Below are 20270 nucleotides of genomic sequence, written 5' to 3'. Positions count from 1 at the left end.
AGACAAGTAGGCTTTTCTTTACCACTCATTGTTAATGTTGATTAATGTATTTACTCTATGCTGCAATGCCCTTGGGAACTCTCAGGCACACAGGGCGGTCCGGCCCCAAGCAACTCTGCTAACAAAAGCAGGCAAAGAAAGCAAGTTGCTTTGCAAAGTTCCACTTCTCTCTTTCCCATGCTGTTAGTGTCTCCTGAACGACTTTTATAACCTTCCTTGGTCATCAGACTGGACATTTCCACAGTTTTCTCCAGATGTCTTCTTGTCACGAAATTCTATGACTCTATCCCTAACCCTTGATTTTCTTCTCTTTCACTCACATGATCATACATTCTTTCAACGAAGAACAAATCAATCTAGTGGAATCTCATCTAAGGTCAAGTTCTAAAGTCATCATGTAAGATGGAAACTATACACAAGAAAGAAATCCCTTACTTCTCCTATGTAGTCCAACCTGGCTCATTGCTCCTGCATCAAGAGAACACACTACTTTTTTCCCCCCAGTTGAGTGCTAGATGAGGTGAGTGGCTTGTTTAGGGACCATGAAGACTGATTATCTGCATTGTATCATTAAGCGTTAAAGTCACTCTAGGCACCATGTGATGCTTATGAGGCACATGACAGGCACGTGAGAGCGGAGGCAAAGAAGAGCCAGTTCAAATCTTCCACCTCACACTCCCTCCAGGCCCACGCTGAGTAAACTGTGGGCAGAATCATCCAGTAGTTAGAATTTTTATTCTCTTTCTTTTTTGCCAAATGGCTAGAGTTGACTCTGCATAAGCTAAATATGTACACTCAAGCCCACTGGCCCCTTACACACGAGATGTTAGGTTCAAAGCATTTCCACCAAAAGAATGTGCTCTGCAACAATGTCTATTTTCAGATATGCTTAACACCACAGAATGTTAAGAGCTAAAAGGAAGAAATAAAGATAAGATGCGGACCCTGTCCTCAAAGGGCTTAGACTCAAGTAAGGAAGATAAAACATGTGGGGAATTAACTGTAATAAAAGGAAGACTGTGATAAGTACCATGACGCAAAAAATGCTATAAAAGTTCAGAGGAGGTTGGGCCTCAAACTAGCCGGTAAACGGAGGGAGGAATGGCAGCTCTCCTAGCAACTCATTAACTGTTCTTCAGGCTCTGCTAATAATTCTTCTTTAACAAAAGGATTACTGACTCGCTGGCTTTGCAGATGTGTAGTTGACTACAGCCAAGTATACTCATTGCATTGTATTCCTTCCTTAAAAAATATTCCTATTACGAGTCAGAGTTCTCTGTGAAGTAATTTTTTAAAACAATGTTCTACCAGGACTTTTTCTTTCTTATTTATAGTTTCATCCATGCAGTTCTGGTTCCAAAGGCTAAGCATAGTACAGGTTAAGGAAACACAATCCAGGCCTTGTTCTCTTGAATTTTATCCTCTCTGGTTGGTTCTCTACTAACAAACATGACTCAAATACATCTCTTCCCACGCTGAGGATGCTGCAGCAGGAGAGGGCACTAAGGGTCATGTAGCAATGTGTAAAATCCAGGGTCTGAATTCTGTCCCTGTCCTTACTAGTCGTGTGACCTTGGAAAAACAAGAGTCCTAGCTGTAAACCTCAAGTTTCTTCATCTGTAAAATGGAGAGAACTAGAGTTCTTACTTGACATGCCTAATGATCAAATAAGATAACGCAGGAAATAAATGAGGCCCTGCACTTAAAGCAGTTAGCTATTACATACCTGCCACTTGAGTAACTACTTAATAAATACTAGTTGATACAGTAATTACAATCAGTCTTTTTGTCCAATTCCTTCCCAATGCAGGAATTTATTCTTTGGCTCCCAAGACAGAATATATCCTTCACCTCAGTGAAGAGAGCTCACTATTATTTCTAAGCTGCCTAATCTACTGTGCAGCAGGAATAACTGTCCAAAAATTCTTAACTGTGCTGAGCTACAATGTGCATGGAGCCATTTCCATGCCCCACCTAGGTCCTCTGGAGCAGCAAAAAATAAGTCCCTGCCCTCTACCCTGGGATATTATCACTCTTCTCAATCTAGGCAAAATGGCAGGCAGTCAGGTAAATGAAGCACAATTTATTTGACCATCAAGAAAAATTTCCAAATGTCACATCTGGATCCACAAACCTGTTTTAAAAGAGTTGATCTCCATCCTCATGGCTCCCGCTCCTTCTACAGCACTGCTCCTGGAATGGCCCTGGGCCCTGCTCCACCCTCTCTAGCCCTTTGCATGCTGGCTCAAAACCTTGCGAAGTTTTAACATCCCCACAGACAAGGTATATAAATAGTTCAGTGTTGCTGCAGCACAAAGCGCAGAAGGAGGCAATGGCGAGCGGAGAGGCTAGCGGCAGGCAGGGGGAGTCCTTGGAGGTCTTCAGAAACGACGCGATGGGGCCTTCGCTCCGCCCTTCCGGCAGTGGTCCCATCTCTTTTTCTGTACTCCCTGAAATTCGCCTGCTTAACATACTTCCCTCAATTGCTCAGCGTCATTTAGCATTCAGAAGGGTTCTGAGGCAGGCAAGGGAAGGAGTGAGGCATGCCCACTGCTGCTGGGGATCGAGGGCCATTAAATAATTCATACAAGGGAGTTAGAGGGTCAAGAAACACTTTTATACATCATGGGGTAGCTGTGTAAAGGATGGATTTAAGGGGGAATTTGGAGGCAGAGAGAACAGTAAAAATAAAAGTAAAATGAAAGACAAAAGCACCATTTGTTGAGCTAAGCAATTATTCATTAACACCTATCCTCAAAATAACCATAAATGGTGGGTGTTAATGTATTTCATCAAAGCCAAGACTCCGCTTATTATAAATCATACTATTATTTTATGTACCACTAAAAAAGAAAACCGTTGCCAATTAAACTATAAAATGCCACTGATTATAAAGAAATTAAGACACAAAGAGGTCTGCGAGAGAGCTGCTTAAGTCACACGGTTAGAATCCTGAAATTCGTGAGCATGCATAGGTCATAATCTTGAAAGTCAAGGTCTATTTAGAATCTAGTTTTTAAAAATGGGCCTCTAGCTGTGTTAATCAGACATTATATCAGAAAATTACAATGAAATTTTCAAAAATTACAACTGCACAGAACTTGAACAATCAATCAACTACATGTGAGTGCCACGTACTGTTCAGATGACTAACAAAGTATTACATACCGACACTATTCCAAGAGTTTCCGCTCTACCGGAAACCATCGGGACTAAAACTTCAGAGTGTAAGAGAGAAGACAAACAGCTTGGAGACTACAATACTGGAGTTCAGAGAAGACTCTGCCCAACATAAACCCTGAGCTGGGCCCTGAAGTCTGGAGGGTATTCTGGGGTGGGGAAGTGTCAAGGACAAAGGCAATATCTGGTGTGTATAGAAAACAAAGGGAGACACCTGATGGGCCTGACCCGTCTGCATCCCAGGGCAGGGGGAGCCTGAGGGCCCAGAGGCCCACAATCCAGAGATTCTTGGAGGCCAGAGAGAGGAATGTAATTATACAGAAAATGGGAGAAACATCAGACCAAGTGAGGGAGGCTGAGGGAAAGACGGGATATGGCTGCTGTAGTTACGAGAGCTGATATGTTAGTTACCTGGATTTAGGTAAAGGCAATTTTTAAAAGTAACGAAAAAAGGAAGAGGTGGACCTGAAGCAAACACTGAAAGAAGAACCGATACCATCTGGTGACCACCTGGAAACAGAAGAGAAAATAGGCACCACTAAGATGTGCCTTGAAGAAAGATAGTTATCGCTGACAGAATTAGGAAAGTTAAGTGAAGACAGACACTGGCTGAGGGGAAAGTGGGCGAAGGGGGAGGTAGGAAAGGAAGTGGGGTTGGAAAGAGTTGGTTTTGTGCACACAAAGTTGGAAATGGTGACAGGTGGTCCAAATGGAAAGGTGCTGCACGCTCCTGGAAACACAAGCCTTGAGCTGGGTCAGAATGACATACAGAGTTGTCCCCCATCTGTACCAAATAGGTGAGTGCCCAAAGGTGAATGCACCGAGAGCTGGTGCAGTCAGAGCTGTGGGGAATGTGCCTCAGCTCTGTCACTCTGCAAGCAGGAAAAGGAGCTATACACTTAAAAGCCTGGGGGTCTGGCCCAGTTAGCAGGCAAACCTCTACTTTTTCCCTGAGGTTTCCAGAAGCAACATTAAACATGAAACAGGTAAATTCGGGTGTGTGGATTCTGAAAATCTAACCAGATGAACTTGTGTAGTGATTGGGAAAAAACCCAAGAAGTACTCAGAAGTGACAGGATTAAACCACAGGGAGAGGGGTCTGGGCCCCTCTGCCATAAGCTGCTGAAAATGTCTCATGGTGTGGACCTGGCTGATTTCAGCAACAGACTCAACAAATTGTTCTCTACAGAATGTGAGCCTTAAATCTTGGGGTCATAAGCAGATAAGGCCACAAAGATTTATCGATGACAGAGACGTAAATGAAGGGTATTGTTTTCACCAAGCTAATAGATCCATCCGCTTTCAGACTCATAAATGACTCCCGAGGCACACTCCGGGCCACTGTCACCACTGTGCACACGCTCCTGTGGCCCTCCCCACTTGGACTCCTGAACTTAATCGTAGTTCCTAGGCTAGGATGAAGGGGTAATGTGTAGACAACTCATCAATTGATTTGGCTTCAAGCACCCCTTGGCCTGCTTTATTTTCTCTCCTGCACTCATCACCACCTAACATTTATTTTATTGTGTTTCCCCCTAGTAGTCCGAAGATTCATGAAGACAGGAATGTCTTTATTCACTATTTCCCCAGCACCTAGAATAGTGGATGAATGAATTAATTTAACAACGAGTAAGCAGAATGTGCCAAGTATTATACTAACTAGTATCTGGAAATGCAGTGAAGAAGTCAGATCCTTACCTTCATAATATCAGGGTGTGTGTGGGGGGGGGGGGCGCGGCACACAAGAATAAAATACTCACTCCATATCAGCCCTGTTCTAAGCACTTTCCATATATTTAATGCTCACATCCACCATACAAGCCGGGTGCTATCATGACTCCCTGTCCACATATAAGTTCCTAAGGCACAAGCCATATAGTTTCCGAGTGGCAGAGCCAGGATTCAAGTGCAGGCTCTGAAGCTCTTAACCAGGCAAATAAGCAAAGCAACTGTAGCTGAGGGGCCTGGGGGAAGCAGGCGGTGGGGAGGACAAGACAAGTATGGCTACCTCAATCTATGGGCAGGAGAGGAACGTCGAGAAAGGTTTTAGGAAGACTAACTTCCTTGAAGAGTGAGGTCAAAATTGTCAGTCTGGAGAGACAGGGGCTTAGACATTCAGTTTTGGACTTAACTGAGTTTGAAGTGAAGTGAGTTTCAATGGTAATTTAGGAGTCACCAGCAGGCAGATGACAAGTCATAGCTTTGCATGATATTTCCTAAGAAGAGAATGTCTAAAAAAAAAAAAAAAAAAAGAGGGACCATTTAAGAGGGAAGAAGCCCAAAAGGCCATATGGAATGGCCAGATAAATAAAATAACAGGTGAATGTGTATCATGGAAATTAGGAACAATGACTACTTTAAGAATAAGGAAATATGAAACTGCTTGGTGAGAAGGGCACTGGGAAGTGACCACCGGACTCAGAATGCAGAGGACAAGGCTCTCCATAGTCTGATGGCCATCAACTTCCTCAAACTTCCCTCTGACCAACCCCATACACACACCCTACCCTCTAATCCAGCACTCTTCATCTAGGCCAATGCTGCTCTCACCCCGAGTGCGTCTGGAGATGGATCGGGCAGGGGCCCTACTGGCATTTAGTAGAGGGGTCAGGGATGCTAAAGATCACCAATTCGATGAAAAGTTGCACTTCCTAAAATGCCCCTCGTGCCTCCACTGGCAGAGTGTTTATCTAGCCGGAGTTTACGCATAGTTCCAAACCACCCCTGATGTTCACACATCGCTCCCCACTGCTTGCCAAACCTACAGCCTCTGTTCCTATTGTTTCAGCTCCTGGAATTCTGGCTTTGGAAATAGAAATCACCAAATTCTATAAATTTTTACATATAATATCTACTATAGTATTCATCCTTTAAAATTCTCAAATTCTGTGGTTTAGTGGAAAGAACGTGGTTTTGTAAAGTTTCAGGCACTTCAGCCCAAGCCTCAGCATGCTGATCTGTTACACAGGGATATTACCAACCACTTTATATAAGACTATTGCGCATAAAGCACCCAGCAGAAAGCTTGGGACTTGGCAGCTGCACAGCCAACAATAATTTCCCTTCCTACATCCAACCCTCCCCTTGATGACTGCTCTGCTCAGAAATTTATATGGCCCTGCTTGCTACTCTCACTCAGCACTGATTAAACTCAAGGTGCTAATGTTCTTCCCCAGCTATCTGACTTGGGGCCGTGACACCTGTGGTGCTCGCCCAGCCCTGTCTAGGTTATGCACACTCAGCATGCAAGGGTCATTGCAGTCACCAGTGCTTCCGAACATGCTCTCACATCTAGGACCCTAGACTCTCAGTCAAAAGCTGCAGGTGCATGACCATCTATCCTGCCCCCTCCAATTTAGAGCCTAGTCTCATAAACAGCTATTTCTTCAAAATCCCATTCTTCTTTCTCTTTAATCAAGTATTATTAAATAAAAGAGCTTATGAGCAGGCACTGTATTACTCTGTATAAGTGAATTACATATACTTCAGTTTTATAAAGTGCAATATGCAGACATACTACATATATCTGACCAAATACAGTGCTTGTGATCACATCTTGATGTGACAAGAGCGACCTCACATCACACCACGCCTAATGAAAAATTACATGCAACGTGGCACGTTTCCCAAAAATGTTGCTTACTCTTGGACCAAGGGATGTCTCTATGCGACCCATCTTTCTAGCTTGATGATGAGCTTCTTGAAGGTGGGACATTTGTCTTTTCCATCTTTTTATCTCCATATCTAACAGTGTCCTCCTCATTAATAGTTTGTTGTCTGATAATCAGAAAATGACAAAAACACTCAACAGACATGAGTGCTTTACCAAGGTCAGAACAGATGACCCGAGGAAAGGCTCTAAGGAGAGCAGTAGCAGCTGCCTGCCAGATACAGAAGCAATGTATTCTGTTAGGGAATGTAATTTAAGTCACCTTAAATTCACTTGGGAAGTAGATAAGATAGAAATGCATGTTCTGGTAGAGAAACTGAAAAGCTACTACACGAGATGCTTCTCCCTAAGTTCAACCACGTTTCCTTATAAGAGCATTCCACTGTTTTTCTGATACTAAAATTTTTAGGTTCCTACCTATAAAGTGATACTGAAGCAAATGTCAGCTTTTCCTTTAAGAAAATAAATGAAAAAACTGTGGTAGTCATTAGAAATATTCCAACTATGTCAAATTCTCCCCCATCCTGGGCACATGGTAGAACTGCACTTCCCTAGCCCCTAGGTGTGGGCATGTGACTTGCTCTGACCAATGAAATGTGAGTGCAAGGGGGTGTGTCCTGTTAAGAGCCAACACGCAAGTGCCAGGGAGAAGTACACGCTGAAGGAGATTTCCTTCAGCCCGGACCCCCAAGTGACTGCAATGAGCAGAGACACCACGACAGCCACATCAGCATGAGTAAGAAATAAATCTTGTTGCTATAAACTATTGGAATTTTGGAGTTAGAGATTACTGAGTCTACCTACATAGATACAAACATCAAGCCTGGCAAAAGGTTCTCAACTTGGGATCAAACAATTGTGTGTTTTGCTTTATTTTTCCTGTGGAGTAGGCCAATCCTCTCTGACATAAGTATAACAGCAAGAATGGCAAGACTGAATCTCGATTCTAGCCTTTTCATGTACCTAGAAATCAGCAATCAAAGTGATGTAAAATTTGTTTTATCTGTAACACATCCAAGTAATATCACTGGCACTGAGTTTTACTGACAAACGCTAGGTTTTATTGAAAAGGCCAGATAACAAACAGCTCTGAAGGCCAATTTTTGCTGTTTTTTGTACAGTCCTCCTAATGTACTTCCTTCCTAACCAGAAAGAATAAGAAATATGAAACACACCAAAAAGGTTCTCTGTAATCTCAAGTGGCAGACGATCAATGAGATTTGCAGAGTTCAAGTGAGGAAAGTGAGTGTGTACTGAAACAGATGTTAAGTGTGGTTTAGAGCAGTCTGAGCTTTCCTTTCTTTTTTTAAAACAAGTATAGTGATGTTAGAAATTTAAGAAATCATTCTTGCTAGTCTCTCATCTCTCCTGAGAAAATAAGATATTGGCCTCTGAAAAATATTCTGCCACAAAATTCATATCTAGCAAGCACCAGCAGAGGAGGGCTTAGGATGGCCTCAGTTCCCCTCGCCTCTCTCACTCATTCCCAGAAGAAGTAGAGGTCAGCGGGGATGGTCAGATATGCCATCTAGAACCTTTCATAAGAACTAAAACTCAAAAAGAATGTCTTCTTCTTCTAGTCCTAAATGGCTCCTCCTTCATCGTTAAAAGTACACAAAACATGTGTCCCCTCACTCTTTTCTTCATTCCTGGAGACTAGCAATCAGCATTCCTGCTTCAATATCACTAGGGTGTCGATCGAGTGCATTTTTAATGTGCTCTCTTATCACAAGCTTTGTTCCCAGAAGGGACATTTAACAAATGCCATCTATTATCACTCTTTACGACCCTTGCATCCTAGGGCTCGGCCAGTTCACTTCAGTTTTGAACCTTCAGCACTTTTCCTTTCAGAAGCTATATTTAGCAAAGATTTTAAATTCCATATCATGACGTTTCTTGGGTTCAGACCCGCCCAAACGCGTATGTTCCAACTGTCCTGAGACAGCCCACTGCCAAATAAAATCTATGAAAAGGCTGGATAAATTCCCCTGATGTAGTCACTGAATTGTGATTCTGAAGACTAAATCCTGAAAGCCCAACTGAGTTCCAAATCCAGCTTTGCTGTTGAGACACTGCTAGATCAGAAAGTCAGGCTACCCATATGGTTTTCGTTGAAAACTCAATTCGCCAAAATGTACATCAACATTCAACCCAGCCATAATGCTGAGCTGTGCTTGGGATTGCTAAGAGCAAAAGGGAACCGACTGTTAAGGCAAGATAAGCACCAAAAGGCACAGTCTGGAGAGCGGAAGACTAGCCCAGAGATGATGAAATCAGAGTTTACTCCGACCTGCAGCATTTCAAATCATGAACAATCTTAACAGACCACAGAACTGAGAACTCTTTAGCGATACCTGAAGACTGTCTCACTCAGTGAAGGGCAAGCACAAAGATAAAAATGGTCTAGTCAAGTAAGAAAAACATACAAACTCACATAAACTGAGGAACACAAGCACAGAATAGTTCTGTATACAGTCCACAGAGATCACAACAGGCCACGGTGATGAGGACAAGCCGGAGGGTGATGAAATTTGAGCTGAGCTTGAATGACAGAACGGGCTCTGTTACAAAAAGATGTGAAAAGACAATTCAGGCAGAGGTTCTGAGGTAGGGGAAGACACAGTTTTCGGGAGACACATGCTCAATCTGGCTCTAGATGAGAAGTGGCAGGAAGAAACAAGATGTGAGAATGAAATGAGGAAGAAATGTCTTCAGGCAGTTGGAAAAATAGGAACAAGACTCAGGCCACACATCAGGACTAGAAATGACCAATGTGGAAACTACCCAAATGGATATCAGTTACGAGAAACGAATGAGATCTAGGATAGAAACAGGAGAGGGACAACAGCAAGGTGAGAGACGACAGTGTAATTTGCCGGTAGAAGGTGGGAAGACAGTAAGAGAAAAATTCGGAGGGGTCTATGTGACAGAAACCAAGGTGGCAAAAGGATTACGAAGGCAGTGCTTCATGGAGTGAGTGATCAATAGCATCGAATATTGTGGAAACCTTAAAAAAGGTGATGACGGCAAATGAGATCAGGAAGCATCTGTGGATTTCGGGTAGGAGCGAAAGCCAGGCTATTGGGCCCCAGAAAGGGAACAGATGACGGAGAAATGCAAGAGAGGGTATAAACCACCCACTCATTTAAGAAGCTTACCTTAAATGAACAACGGGGATGGAGCTGCAGGAGAAAGAGGCAGTAGGAACATGGCAGGAGCTGTATGCTGGGAAAGACTGGGGCGTTCTGGGGAGATTCGTAGTTTCAAAAGGAGGAGTCGATAAAGACGACTCAGAGACGAGGTGAAGAAGGGAGATTACGGTGTATGTTGACAAGAGGAAGGAATAGGATTAAGCTCCAGAGATGGAACGAACAAACCTTCCTTTAAGACAGGAAGGGAAGAGAGGAAGTGAAGACAGCAGCAGTGATGGAAGAGGATAGCAACAAAAACCACCTAGGAGCTGAGAAAGAAGGCCCAAGATTAGAAACAAACTGCCAGGGTGGCAGGTAATGCCAATGCCACCTCTGGTCCCTCCACAGGCCTGCTGCTCCAGCCACATCTGCTCAGGGTAATGGGGCAGCTATCCATGACAACCTGGTGTGGACTGTACAGGTCTAGGGACTGATGAGAGTTCCTGAGTCAAAGTGGAAACATTCTTCAATTAAGAAAGATGGAGTTCAAGGTGATATTCCTATTGTCTTACAACAGCTCTTTTGCCTAGCTGAGTAAGGACATTTTCTACTCTCCACAGAAGACATGTCTGTGTGAGCAATAACTCTTCATGAGGGCAAAGATAAGCTTGAAATTCCACTAAAAGAAAGTCCCCTGCTGGAAAACAGCTTCAGGCATTCTAAAGGTGAGTAAAGGGAGAGTCTGACTCCTTGCATTATCACTTTTCGAAACCCTGAGAGATATAGAGAATAATTTCCTGAGGTCACATAAACAACCAAAAATTACAGCTCTATAAACTGTAATAGAAATTTGCAGCAGCAGCAAAATACTACATGAAACTGATTTGAAGATAAGACATATGAGGAAGAACATTTTTATGCCCTTTTATTTCCTTTTAAAGCCAAGCCCAATAAAATAGTTGGGATTGAAATTACTTTACTGCCCTAGTAGATATTCTCACAAATATTTAAAAAAAACAATATTAGAATGATAAGGCAACACTCATGACTACCTCGGGAGATGGAGAAAAGCTTTTGATATATTTGAACACCCTTTCATGACTAAGCACTCTTAGCCACTAGGAAGAGAAGGGAAGAAATTTCCACCTGATAAAGAATATTTACTAAAAACCTACCACATGTGAAATACTATATATATAGCAAATAGGATGCTTCATGGTGACAAGATGAAAGCTTCCCTTTGAAATCAGGAACAAAATGAGATGCCCACTGTCACTTGTGTTGATGGCACACTGGAGTTCCTAGCCAGCAGTATAGAGCAAGAAAAAGACATCAACGTACAGAAATTACGTGATTTTTCAAAAGTAGCAATACACAAAAAAATGAGTATTTAAAACATCATATACATAAAAAACCACGTACCTAGGAATAAGTTTAATAAAAGATATGTAAAATCTCTAAGGGAAAAATTATAAAAGTTCATTGAGAAATCTAAAGAAGATCTAAAAAGTGAATGTACCATAATGTGGATAAAACTTGATACTGTAAGATATAATTTTCCTCAAATGTTCTACAGATTCAATGCATTCCATTCAAAATCCTGAGGGCGTGCGAGCACACGTGTGTAATTTATAAGCTGCCTCTGAACCGTATACTAAAATGCAAAGGACCAAAGCTCAACTAGCTGTACCGTCCCACAAGCCCCAGAGTTTTCAGGTTTTGGGCAGCTGGCATTCCCAGACAACTTCCATAAACAGCTGGCACTCAAATACAGATAGTCTTGTGTCACTGTGCTCACCAGTGACACAAGACTATCTGCACTCAAATACAGATGGTCTTGTGTCACTGGTGAGCACTAGGGGAGGGAGGAAGGGAGGGGAAGTCAGTCCAGCAGAGACTGGCCCCGAGAGACCCCTCCCTCCATGGGGATGATGGGAGGATGTGGGACCCGTGCCTTTTCTCTTGCTTGGGAATTTTCCCTTTCCCTGGTAAAAGCTATCTCTGAATCTAGGCTTTAAGATGCGGCTTCATCTTTGTCCTGGTAAGCTACAGGAGGCGTCTGCAAAGGAATCCATTTTGAAAGCGGTGGTAACCCCAAAGGTAACACCTTGTATTTCACGATTTTAAAAAATTGCTTTAAAATAATAATAGTGAGGCCTATAGAAGGCATTCCTCCATTCCCTCCATGTTCTCTTTATCTTAACCTTTAATCTTAAATTAAAGTTACTGAAGTTAATTAAAGTCTCTTTAATCTTAACCTTTTTCTCCTACTAGTACAGAAAGGAATTGGAATTGAACTGTGGCTCTCCCTGACAGAAATTACAAGATAGTAGCAACCTTAGACGACTGACCAGCCTAAAACAACTCTAAGTGCTTGCAAAGAGGGGGCTAAGAGGTCTCTGAAGTTTCTGAGGTCCTTTCAAATGAAAAGGGAGAGTGGCCACCTCAAAAACACCAGGGCGCCCCAAGTCAAGTAGAGTTAACTCCTCACTTAGCGCCAACAATTGCTTCTGCAACTTGAAGAGATATGCTCTACGACACCACTAACTTTATCACAGGCTAATTGATAAAAACAAGAGCTAAGTTCCTACAGCCTCTCACCGTTATTATGACGTAACTCTGAACAAAAGGACATTAGTCAAGGACCTGCTGTATCTACAGAGGAACAACGTGCTGTGATTCTCTTGCACCAGGCTGCTCCTCATGGAGCCACAGAGCCAAGCCAGATGTTGAGAGAAACGTCAGTCCATTCCAAAATCCGACCCTAAGAATGCTCTCACTGTGTTAGTTGGGAAAGTATCATCTGAGAACCCTGGGAGAGTTAACTGGAACTGAAGATTCTATTGGAAAATGACAAGAAAGTCTTCTCGATGGCAATGCTAACATTGATGGATCTAAAAATACCTTCCTCATCACGATGAAAACAGATTAATAAAGAATCATGGCTTAGCAATGAGTAGTAGTCTCCTAAAAATCAGTATCTCCCTTCAAGGCCATGGATCATAATGGCAACAACTGGTTGAAGAAAAACTCAGGACCAATAAGCAAACCTAAGATGTCCCAATCTCCGTCAGTGAACAGCGCTGGGTACAGCATGTGCCCAGCTGGATAAAATAAACGCAGCAGCTTCTAACCCCGTCTATCCGCCATGTTTGATTTGCCCTGTGAGGACATGGGCCATGCCAATTATGCTAGCGACAGAAATCAGAGAACGTGTACTCTGAACCACTGGCATTTCGCCTGACAGTCTGCTTTCCTACATAGCAGCACATGACTCCAAACTGTTACTAATGTCTTAGTCATTACTCTTTAGGAAAACAGTTTTACTAGCTAAGTCAAGGCCTGTGTCATGATGATTCCACAGCTTCACTCTCACTGGACTATTGCTTAAGAAACTCATTTTATAATCAACATAAAATTATTTATCTCACTTTTGGCCTGATAGCCAGTCATTCTAGTGATATCATTACCCCATACCAGGAAAAATGAACCATAATATAGGCCCAATAATAATCTTCTGTGTGTTTAAACTGGTAATAGATTCTAGCAAAGTACCCCCAATACTATCACACTTAAGTTATTACATGAGAGAGGTTCTAGGACTATTCCCAGGGTAAAAATCCAAAAGAAAAACCAGGAAGGTGTAGAGGTAGCTAGAGATGTCCAGGGATCTTAGTTTTCTAGTAATCCTGGTTTGAGAGAGAAGGTACCTTATCCATATGGAAGATCAAATCCAATTCACAAACATTTTCGAAACACTTATCCAGGGTCTCCACAAAAACCTAAGAAACAAGGAGAAATTGGTAAAGAAGAGAAATAAGAACACATTCACGTCTTCATAAATAACACATCTGAAAGTAAAGGGACCAGTCATGACACTATTTACCTTATGGTCAATCTCAAACAACACAAAACCTACCAGCCTTAGCTGATCACCCCGTTTATCCCACTTCGGAGGGGACGATCTAGGACAGGACAATTTTTAGGATAGCAACATAACTGACACACCCATGTGGCTTTTTCCCCCTTTATAAGATGCTAATCTACATAAAATAACAAACTGAAATACCAACTACTTAAATTACTATGTCCTTTCCCCAAGGCTCCATGTATACATGTACAAAAAAAATTTCACTATTACAGTGTTAATATAGTTTTGTCCTGCTGATTTCAATTAACATTAAACTTCAGACACCTCTCTATGAATTAACATGCTTACAATTTTAACTTTTTATCTTTTTAATATACTAAACAGAAAAGGGTACGGATTGTAAGGGTATATAGCTTAATGACTTTCAGAATGAACCTATCATGCATCCACCATCCAGATACTGAAATGGAGTATTACCAACCCCCTAGAAGTCCCTCACGCAGCACCCCTGCCCCCCACAAAAGGTAACCACACTCTGACTCCTATCAGCACAGCTGAGTTCTGCCTGTCTTTGAATTCACGTAGATGGAGTCATACACACACACTCTTTCTCTCAACAATGTTTCTGAATTCCTCCATGTCGTTGCATGTCATAAAAACTCATTCACATTCACGGCTGTACAGTACTTCATACTAAAATTTAATTATCCGTGCTACAGATGGGACACTTGTTTTCACTTTTTGACTGGGTATAAATTGATACAAATGAAAATTACATTTCCAACCACTCTGAAAAACGATTTGACATAATTTACTAATACTCTACAAGCCAGCAATTGTCACAGGTACATACCCAACAGAAATGCATACATGTTAGCCAGAAAAACACAGACTAATTTCATAACGGCACTATTTTTAACTCTTCCCATCTTTAACTGTGAATGAAGAGTTCACCGTAAAGATAACATATTTAAATATGGGTTGATTTTCAATCACCATGCTGGGCAATTAGCCCTTACAATCCAGCAAAAATAAGTCCTTCGGTTTGGGGAAATTTTATCAAATAATATTGTTGAGAATTTCCTCCTTTCCAGGTTCCTAACCTTTTTTTTTTTTTGACCTGCTTATGTTGGGATATTGGACGTTCTTATTTTCTTTTCTCTCCCATTTTCCTCTCAGGTTTTTAATTTCTAAGAGATCATTTTGTGTTTCTTGTTTAGCAGCCTATTTTTGCTTATCTTCTTTTATTTTTCTGTGGCTTAAGATAGAGGTTGTTTGTTTTCCTTTCTTTGTATGGTCTTCACTTCCTCTAAGTTGCTTTTTACTGTTCATATATTTTCTTCTCTATGTTCCATGTTAGAAGCTTTCCTCAGATGTTTGATTGTCCTTGTTTTTTAATTCATAAGAAAAAAAGGCTGAATGGAAGCCTGCAATCATGGCTTGCTTGTTGTGGATCTTCCTCTCTACCCCTTTGGGTATTTTTATTTCATCCCCCTTAGGTTGGTTAGATTTCTCAGAGAAACTTTATGATTTCTGCCTGAAGAGTAAAAGACTAGCTGCCACAAATTTGGGAGCTGAGTGGTGGAAAAAGGGCTGGAAAGTTAGCATACACATTCACAAAGCACAAATAATGTCCATATAATCCCATCAACTACGTGTAGTGTCTCCCTACAGAGAACTGGAAATGGGGATAGGACTTATGGACCTAACTGGTTCTCAGACAACTGTCCTCGTCCATTCCATACTGGTGCCCCAGTAAGACTGAGCCTTCTGAGGGTTCCGTGGGGTGTAGCGGGTTGGCTATCAGCCTTCTCTACCTCTGACTCGGGATGTGGCTTCCTTGGGCTTGCCAAGTCAATTACCAGGCTTTCATACTCTTTATTTTCAAAAAATTCCATGCTATTGTCTCCTCGCCTGTTCTTTCTCGTCCTTGCATGTATATGTTCTTTTAAAATTCATGTTCTAATTTCAAAAAGAAGAAAATGAACTTAGAAGAGTGGAACTTATAAAAGTTCTCAACAGAACTTTTTAAAAAATGAAACTGCCAAAGTCTAAAGTTCTTAAAGAAAATAAAATGTGAAAGAATACTCTGCTAAGAATGTTTGGAAAAACAACAATAATAAGGAAATGACTAGTCTTACTAGTTGCCAAATTCACTGCAACGCTTTGGTAATTAAAATAGTGTAATACTAAGATAAAAATAAAAGTATGGGTTGATGGGACAGAATACAAAATACTGAAACAGACACATATTTATAAGAAAATATAATTTTTTTTCTGGATGCGGTAAATCATTTCCATTATTGTCGAAGGCATAAACTGGTTTTGGAAATTTTTTAAAAGGTTAAAATTCATACAAAGCCTGTTGTAAATGAAGACAAAGGTAGATTAAACTGCATCATTATCTGTCTTAAATAAAGTACATACTTTCTATAAAAAGGAAAGATGGGCTTTTGCTTTAATGATGAACAATAATGGTTCTAGAATTGTGTGCAATTCTGAAAAAAAATGCATTCTCTGAAAATTGTTTTCCACTTATTGTGAACTTCAATAGATCAAGTTCAAAGGCAAATCATGATAAAAACCGCTTCTGTCTTAAATTCTGCAGAATGAGTTTCAGACAAGTTACCATGAAAAGTCACAGTTGAGAAACGTAGTGAAACACAGACACAACATGGATACTTTGGGTTTTGAAGTTGAGAAAACTGGAGTAAAAAGTTGATTTTGAGTACAATACTTTTAGATGCTCTAGGAAGAGCCCAAATCATGGTGACAATAGCAGGCTGTGAAAAAAAATCACTGTAGCCTGTTGTCACCAAGTTGGCTCCATACCTGTAGCTCCCACACCTGGGGCCGCCAAATCCTCTTTCTCTCCCTCTATTGTGGAAGTCCCCTCCTCTTCCCTGTTCTGGAAGGTTTAGGGGTGGGCACACTTCATTGTACATGCAGCCTCCCAAGCCAAGAAAATACGATTTTTGATAAAGTTGGTATTTTAAATTGGTGGGGAAAAGATAAACTAGTTGATAGTATTGGGATAAATGACTATCTTTTGGGGAAAAAAAATAAAGGTAGTTATCTATCTGAATACAGACATAAAAATATCTTATAGCTATTAATGAGCTAAATGTAAACACTAAAAAAGCAATGGCAGATCACTTTTGTGCCACCTGGGTGTCTCGTGGGAGAGATTTCAGCTCCTGGGTGGCTGGTATTGTTAAAAGCAGCAAGTGGAGGCAGCCGGGACTCTGGACTAAGATGCCCAGAGCACATGCAAAGAGAGGAAGACTGTATTTCTTGGCAGCACCGCAGGCCATGTGGCATAAACAACCCAAACTTATTTTCTCTCAGTGTTGGGGGCTAGAAGTCCTAGATCATGGTCTGGCAGGATCAGTTTCTGGTGGGGGCTCTTCTCCTCACTCGCAGACAGCCGTTTTCTCCGTGTCCTCAAAGGGCCTTTCTTTGCTTTGCGCACATGGAAAGAATGATCTCTGGTATCTCATCCTCATCTTATAAGAGTACCAGCTGGATGGGATTGGGGCCCCACCCTTATGACTTTATGTAACCAACCTACTTCCTTAAAGGCTCCATCTCCAGATACAGTCATGTTGGTGGTTAGGACTTCAACATATAAATTTTAGAGGACAAAATTTAGTCTATAACAGTTGGGTTCTCAAATAGGCTAGTGATACAAAATGAGAAAGAATAGTTTCAGAAAAGATATTCCCAGACAGAGATCAAAAAAGAGCAGTCAGATGAATCTGTTTCTCTTAGAGCCTCAAAACACCATTATTCAAGATCACGATCAAGGTCAAGAAAAAGAAAACAAAGGAGCCAGAACAGAAGCAAAAAGCGTACTCATACATGAAGAGACTGAACTGAAGATGCTGCAGACTCAGACAGCAAAATAATAAGGCATGAATCTAAAAATAAAATTTCTAAGAAACACAAATCTAAGGAATGACAAAAATTTTCTTCTCCACAGAGAGTGACTAAATTCATCCGAAAATGGTGAGAACAGACATAAAGGCAAAGAAAGTCATCAAGAGGCAGAAGTCATTCAAAATCTAGGTCTCATAAAAGGTGTCATCGTGGTAGGCACAGGGAGTGGAAGAAGTCTTGCTCCAAGAATAGGGAAGAGAAGTCGTGATCCAGAAGCAAGGAAAGAAAACTGTGGATCAGATCTCGTTCCTGCTCAAGATCAAGACCCAAGTATAGGGGTAGAAGCAGGAATAGCTGGTTGAGAGAGAAAGAGAATGGAACTGCTAAGAAGATTTAGCAAAACTTTAAGCCGGACTGCCAGTCCACTTCTCCTGAGAGGCAGAAGCACGGCAACGGATGCACAAGAAGCTCTGGCTGGGAGGTTGGGAGAAATGACAAAAACAGTGAGAAAAGGAAATGGTTGAAAACAATAAGATAGCTGCAGCCACTGGAGATTCTGTTCTTGAAGTTGCAGCCCTGTGGCACCAAGAACATAAGAAGCTCCTCAGACAGCTATGGCTGCTCAACCAGCGGCCTCACAAACTAAAGCTCTGGCAGAGAGCAGAACAGCCACATTTTATTATAACCCGGCAGCTGCGAAGCTAATGAAATTTGCTGAACAAGATAAAAACAGAAAAATGCTTCAGCAAGGCAAGATAGAAGGGGACAAATCCCAGCTCGCTTAAATATGGAATCAATTGAATTTTGAAAACAAGGACCAAAATGTCAAATTTTGAAAATTAATGGGTATTAAGCTTGATGTAGCTCAGCTGATAAAGAACGCTACAAGACTAGGAACAAGGAAAAGAAGTATTTAGAAACCTACACGCTCAGTATGAGTGGCAAGATTATAAACGCACACACCACGAGCAATGGGAGTGGGGGTCACATCTTCAGTGCGAGGAGTGGACACAGTTTGAAAAAGGTCACACTTTTAAAGTTTGGGACTTTACAGACTTCTTTGTATGATGTCAGGTCCCTGATCACCAAACAGCTACCATTCTAGCTTGCATGGATGTTGCACTTTAATTTACTGAAGAATATGATTCTCGCCACACACACACGAAAGTGGTGATTATGTGACACGACAAGAGGAGTAACTAACGCTATAGTGGTCACCATCCTGCAATATATAAGTGGCATCAAATCAACACCCTGTACACCTTAAATCTGCACAATGTTATATGTCAATTATATCTCAATGAAGCTAGGAAAAAATACATCATTTTTTGTAAGTATCAAATCATTCTAAAGTTCTGGGGGTTCACTCACATGCCCTTGCCCTCAGACTTCCCCAGAGGGTCTCTTGTGAACTCTCAGGGACACCGAAACCAGACAGTGACCCAGACACTCTGTTCGGTTTACGTTTTCTTGAGATCCTTCAAAGTGGCAAATCACCTTTTCCTTACAGTTAAGTTTGTGCTTATCACTCAGTTTTTCCAAACTAAGCAAAATATCATTTAGGGAACATACATCACATGCTAAATGAGATGCAAAGAAATGATGAACTCAAAGGTCTGAGGATGGATACAATGAGCCCGGGGCACACAGGACCATGAAGGGACGGGCACTTACTGTGTCTTAATTGGAGGGATAGTTTCATTTTATTGACTTTCTTTAAACTGTATCAGCATAGTCTGCACATTTTTTGTACACACGTCTCACACAAACAGGAATAATTTATAAAACAACAATAATCTTACTGGGATTCTGATTGGGTTTTCAGTAATTTATAATCTAGAAATACTTATATTTTAAAGAGTTTTCCCAACAGGCAAAGGATATGTTTTACTTATTTACTTTGCTCTTTTTTTATATTTCCAGTAGAGATTATAAAGTCTTCTTCATATAGATTTTGTACATTTTTTACATTTATTCTTGGGTATCTTACGAATCTTTTTTGCTATTGTGAGTGGGGCCCTTTCAAATATTGTTATTTTCTAATTTATTATTGCTAAAGAGAATCTATTAATTTTTACATGTTAACCATGTATCCTGTCCCCTTATTAAACTCTATTGTTAGTTCTAATTGTTTTCCAGTTGATCATTTTAGATTTTCTGAGTCGATAATTTCATCTACAAACATCATATATTCTTAAGGCTAGTAAAGCCAATTCTCCATTACTGCTGTTTCTCCCTCAAAACACACTTTTGCATTTCTTGGCCACTCATTTTTCCTGATAAATTTTCCCTTCACTGAGCTTTGCAAGATCTGATGGAATTATACTTGGTTTCCCATTTAATCTATTAATTACTACTGTCATTTTTGCTTGATTCTTCCCAACAAAGGGAGGGCTTATAGCTCCATTTATTTCAAGTATTCCCTTATGTCATTAAGATTTTACAGTTTTACTGGACTCTATGTCAAGTATTCTATACTAAGTTACTTTCCAAACATTAAATATCCTTTGTCACTACTATAAGTAAAATTCTTTTAATT

General features: G+C 41.0%; 1 protein-coding gene and 1 pseudogene across 1 annotated transcript in view; one reads left to right on the top strand and one right to left on the bottom strand.

Annotated features, from left to right (window-relative positions):
- The window catches only part of AP3S2 (adaptor related protein complex 3 sigma 2 subunit), a 37262-nt gene that overhangs the window by 9916 nt on the left and 7076 nt on the right, over positions 1–20270 (bottom strand). The window contains exon 4 of the mRNA XM_011379649.2: positions 13692–13763. Coding sequence (XP_011377951.1) covers positions 13692–13763 — 72 coding nt within the window. The remainder of the gene's footprint in view (positions 1–13691; positions 13764–20270) is intronic.
- On the top strand, positions 17226–19548 carry LOC111731378 (annotated as a pseudogene).

Source organism: Pteropus vampyrus, unplaced genomic scaffold, assembly GCF_000151845.1.
Source record: "Pteropus vampyrus isolate Shadow unplaced genomic scaffold, Pvam_2.0 Scaffold368, whole genome shotgun sequence".
Lineage (NCBI taxonomy): Eukaryota > Metazoa > Chordata > Mammalia > Chiroptera > Pteropodidae > Pteropus > Pteropus vampyrus.
Note: the sequence above shows the minus strand (reverse complement) of the source record. Positions and strands in the feature narration are given on the sequence as shown.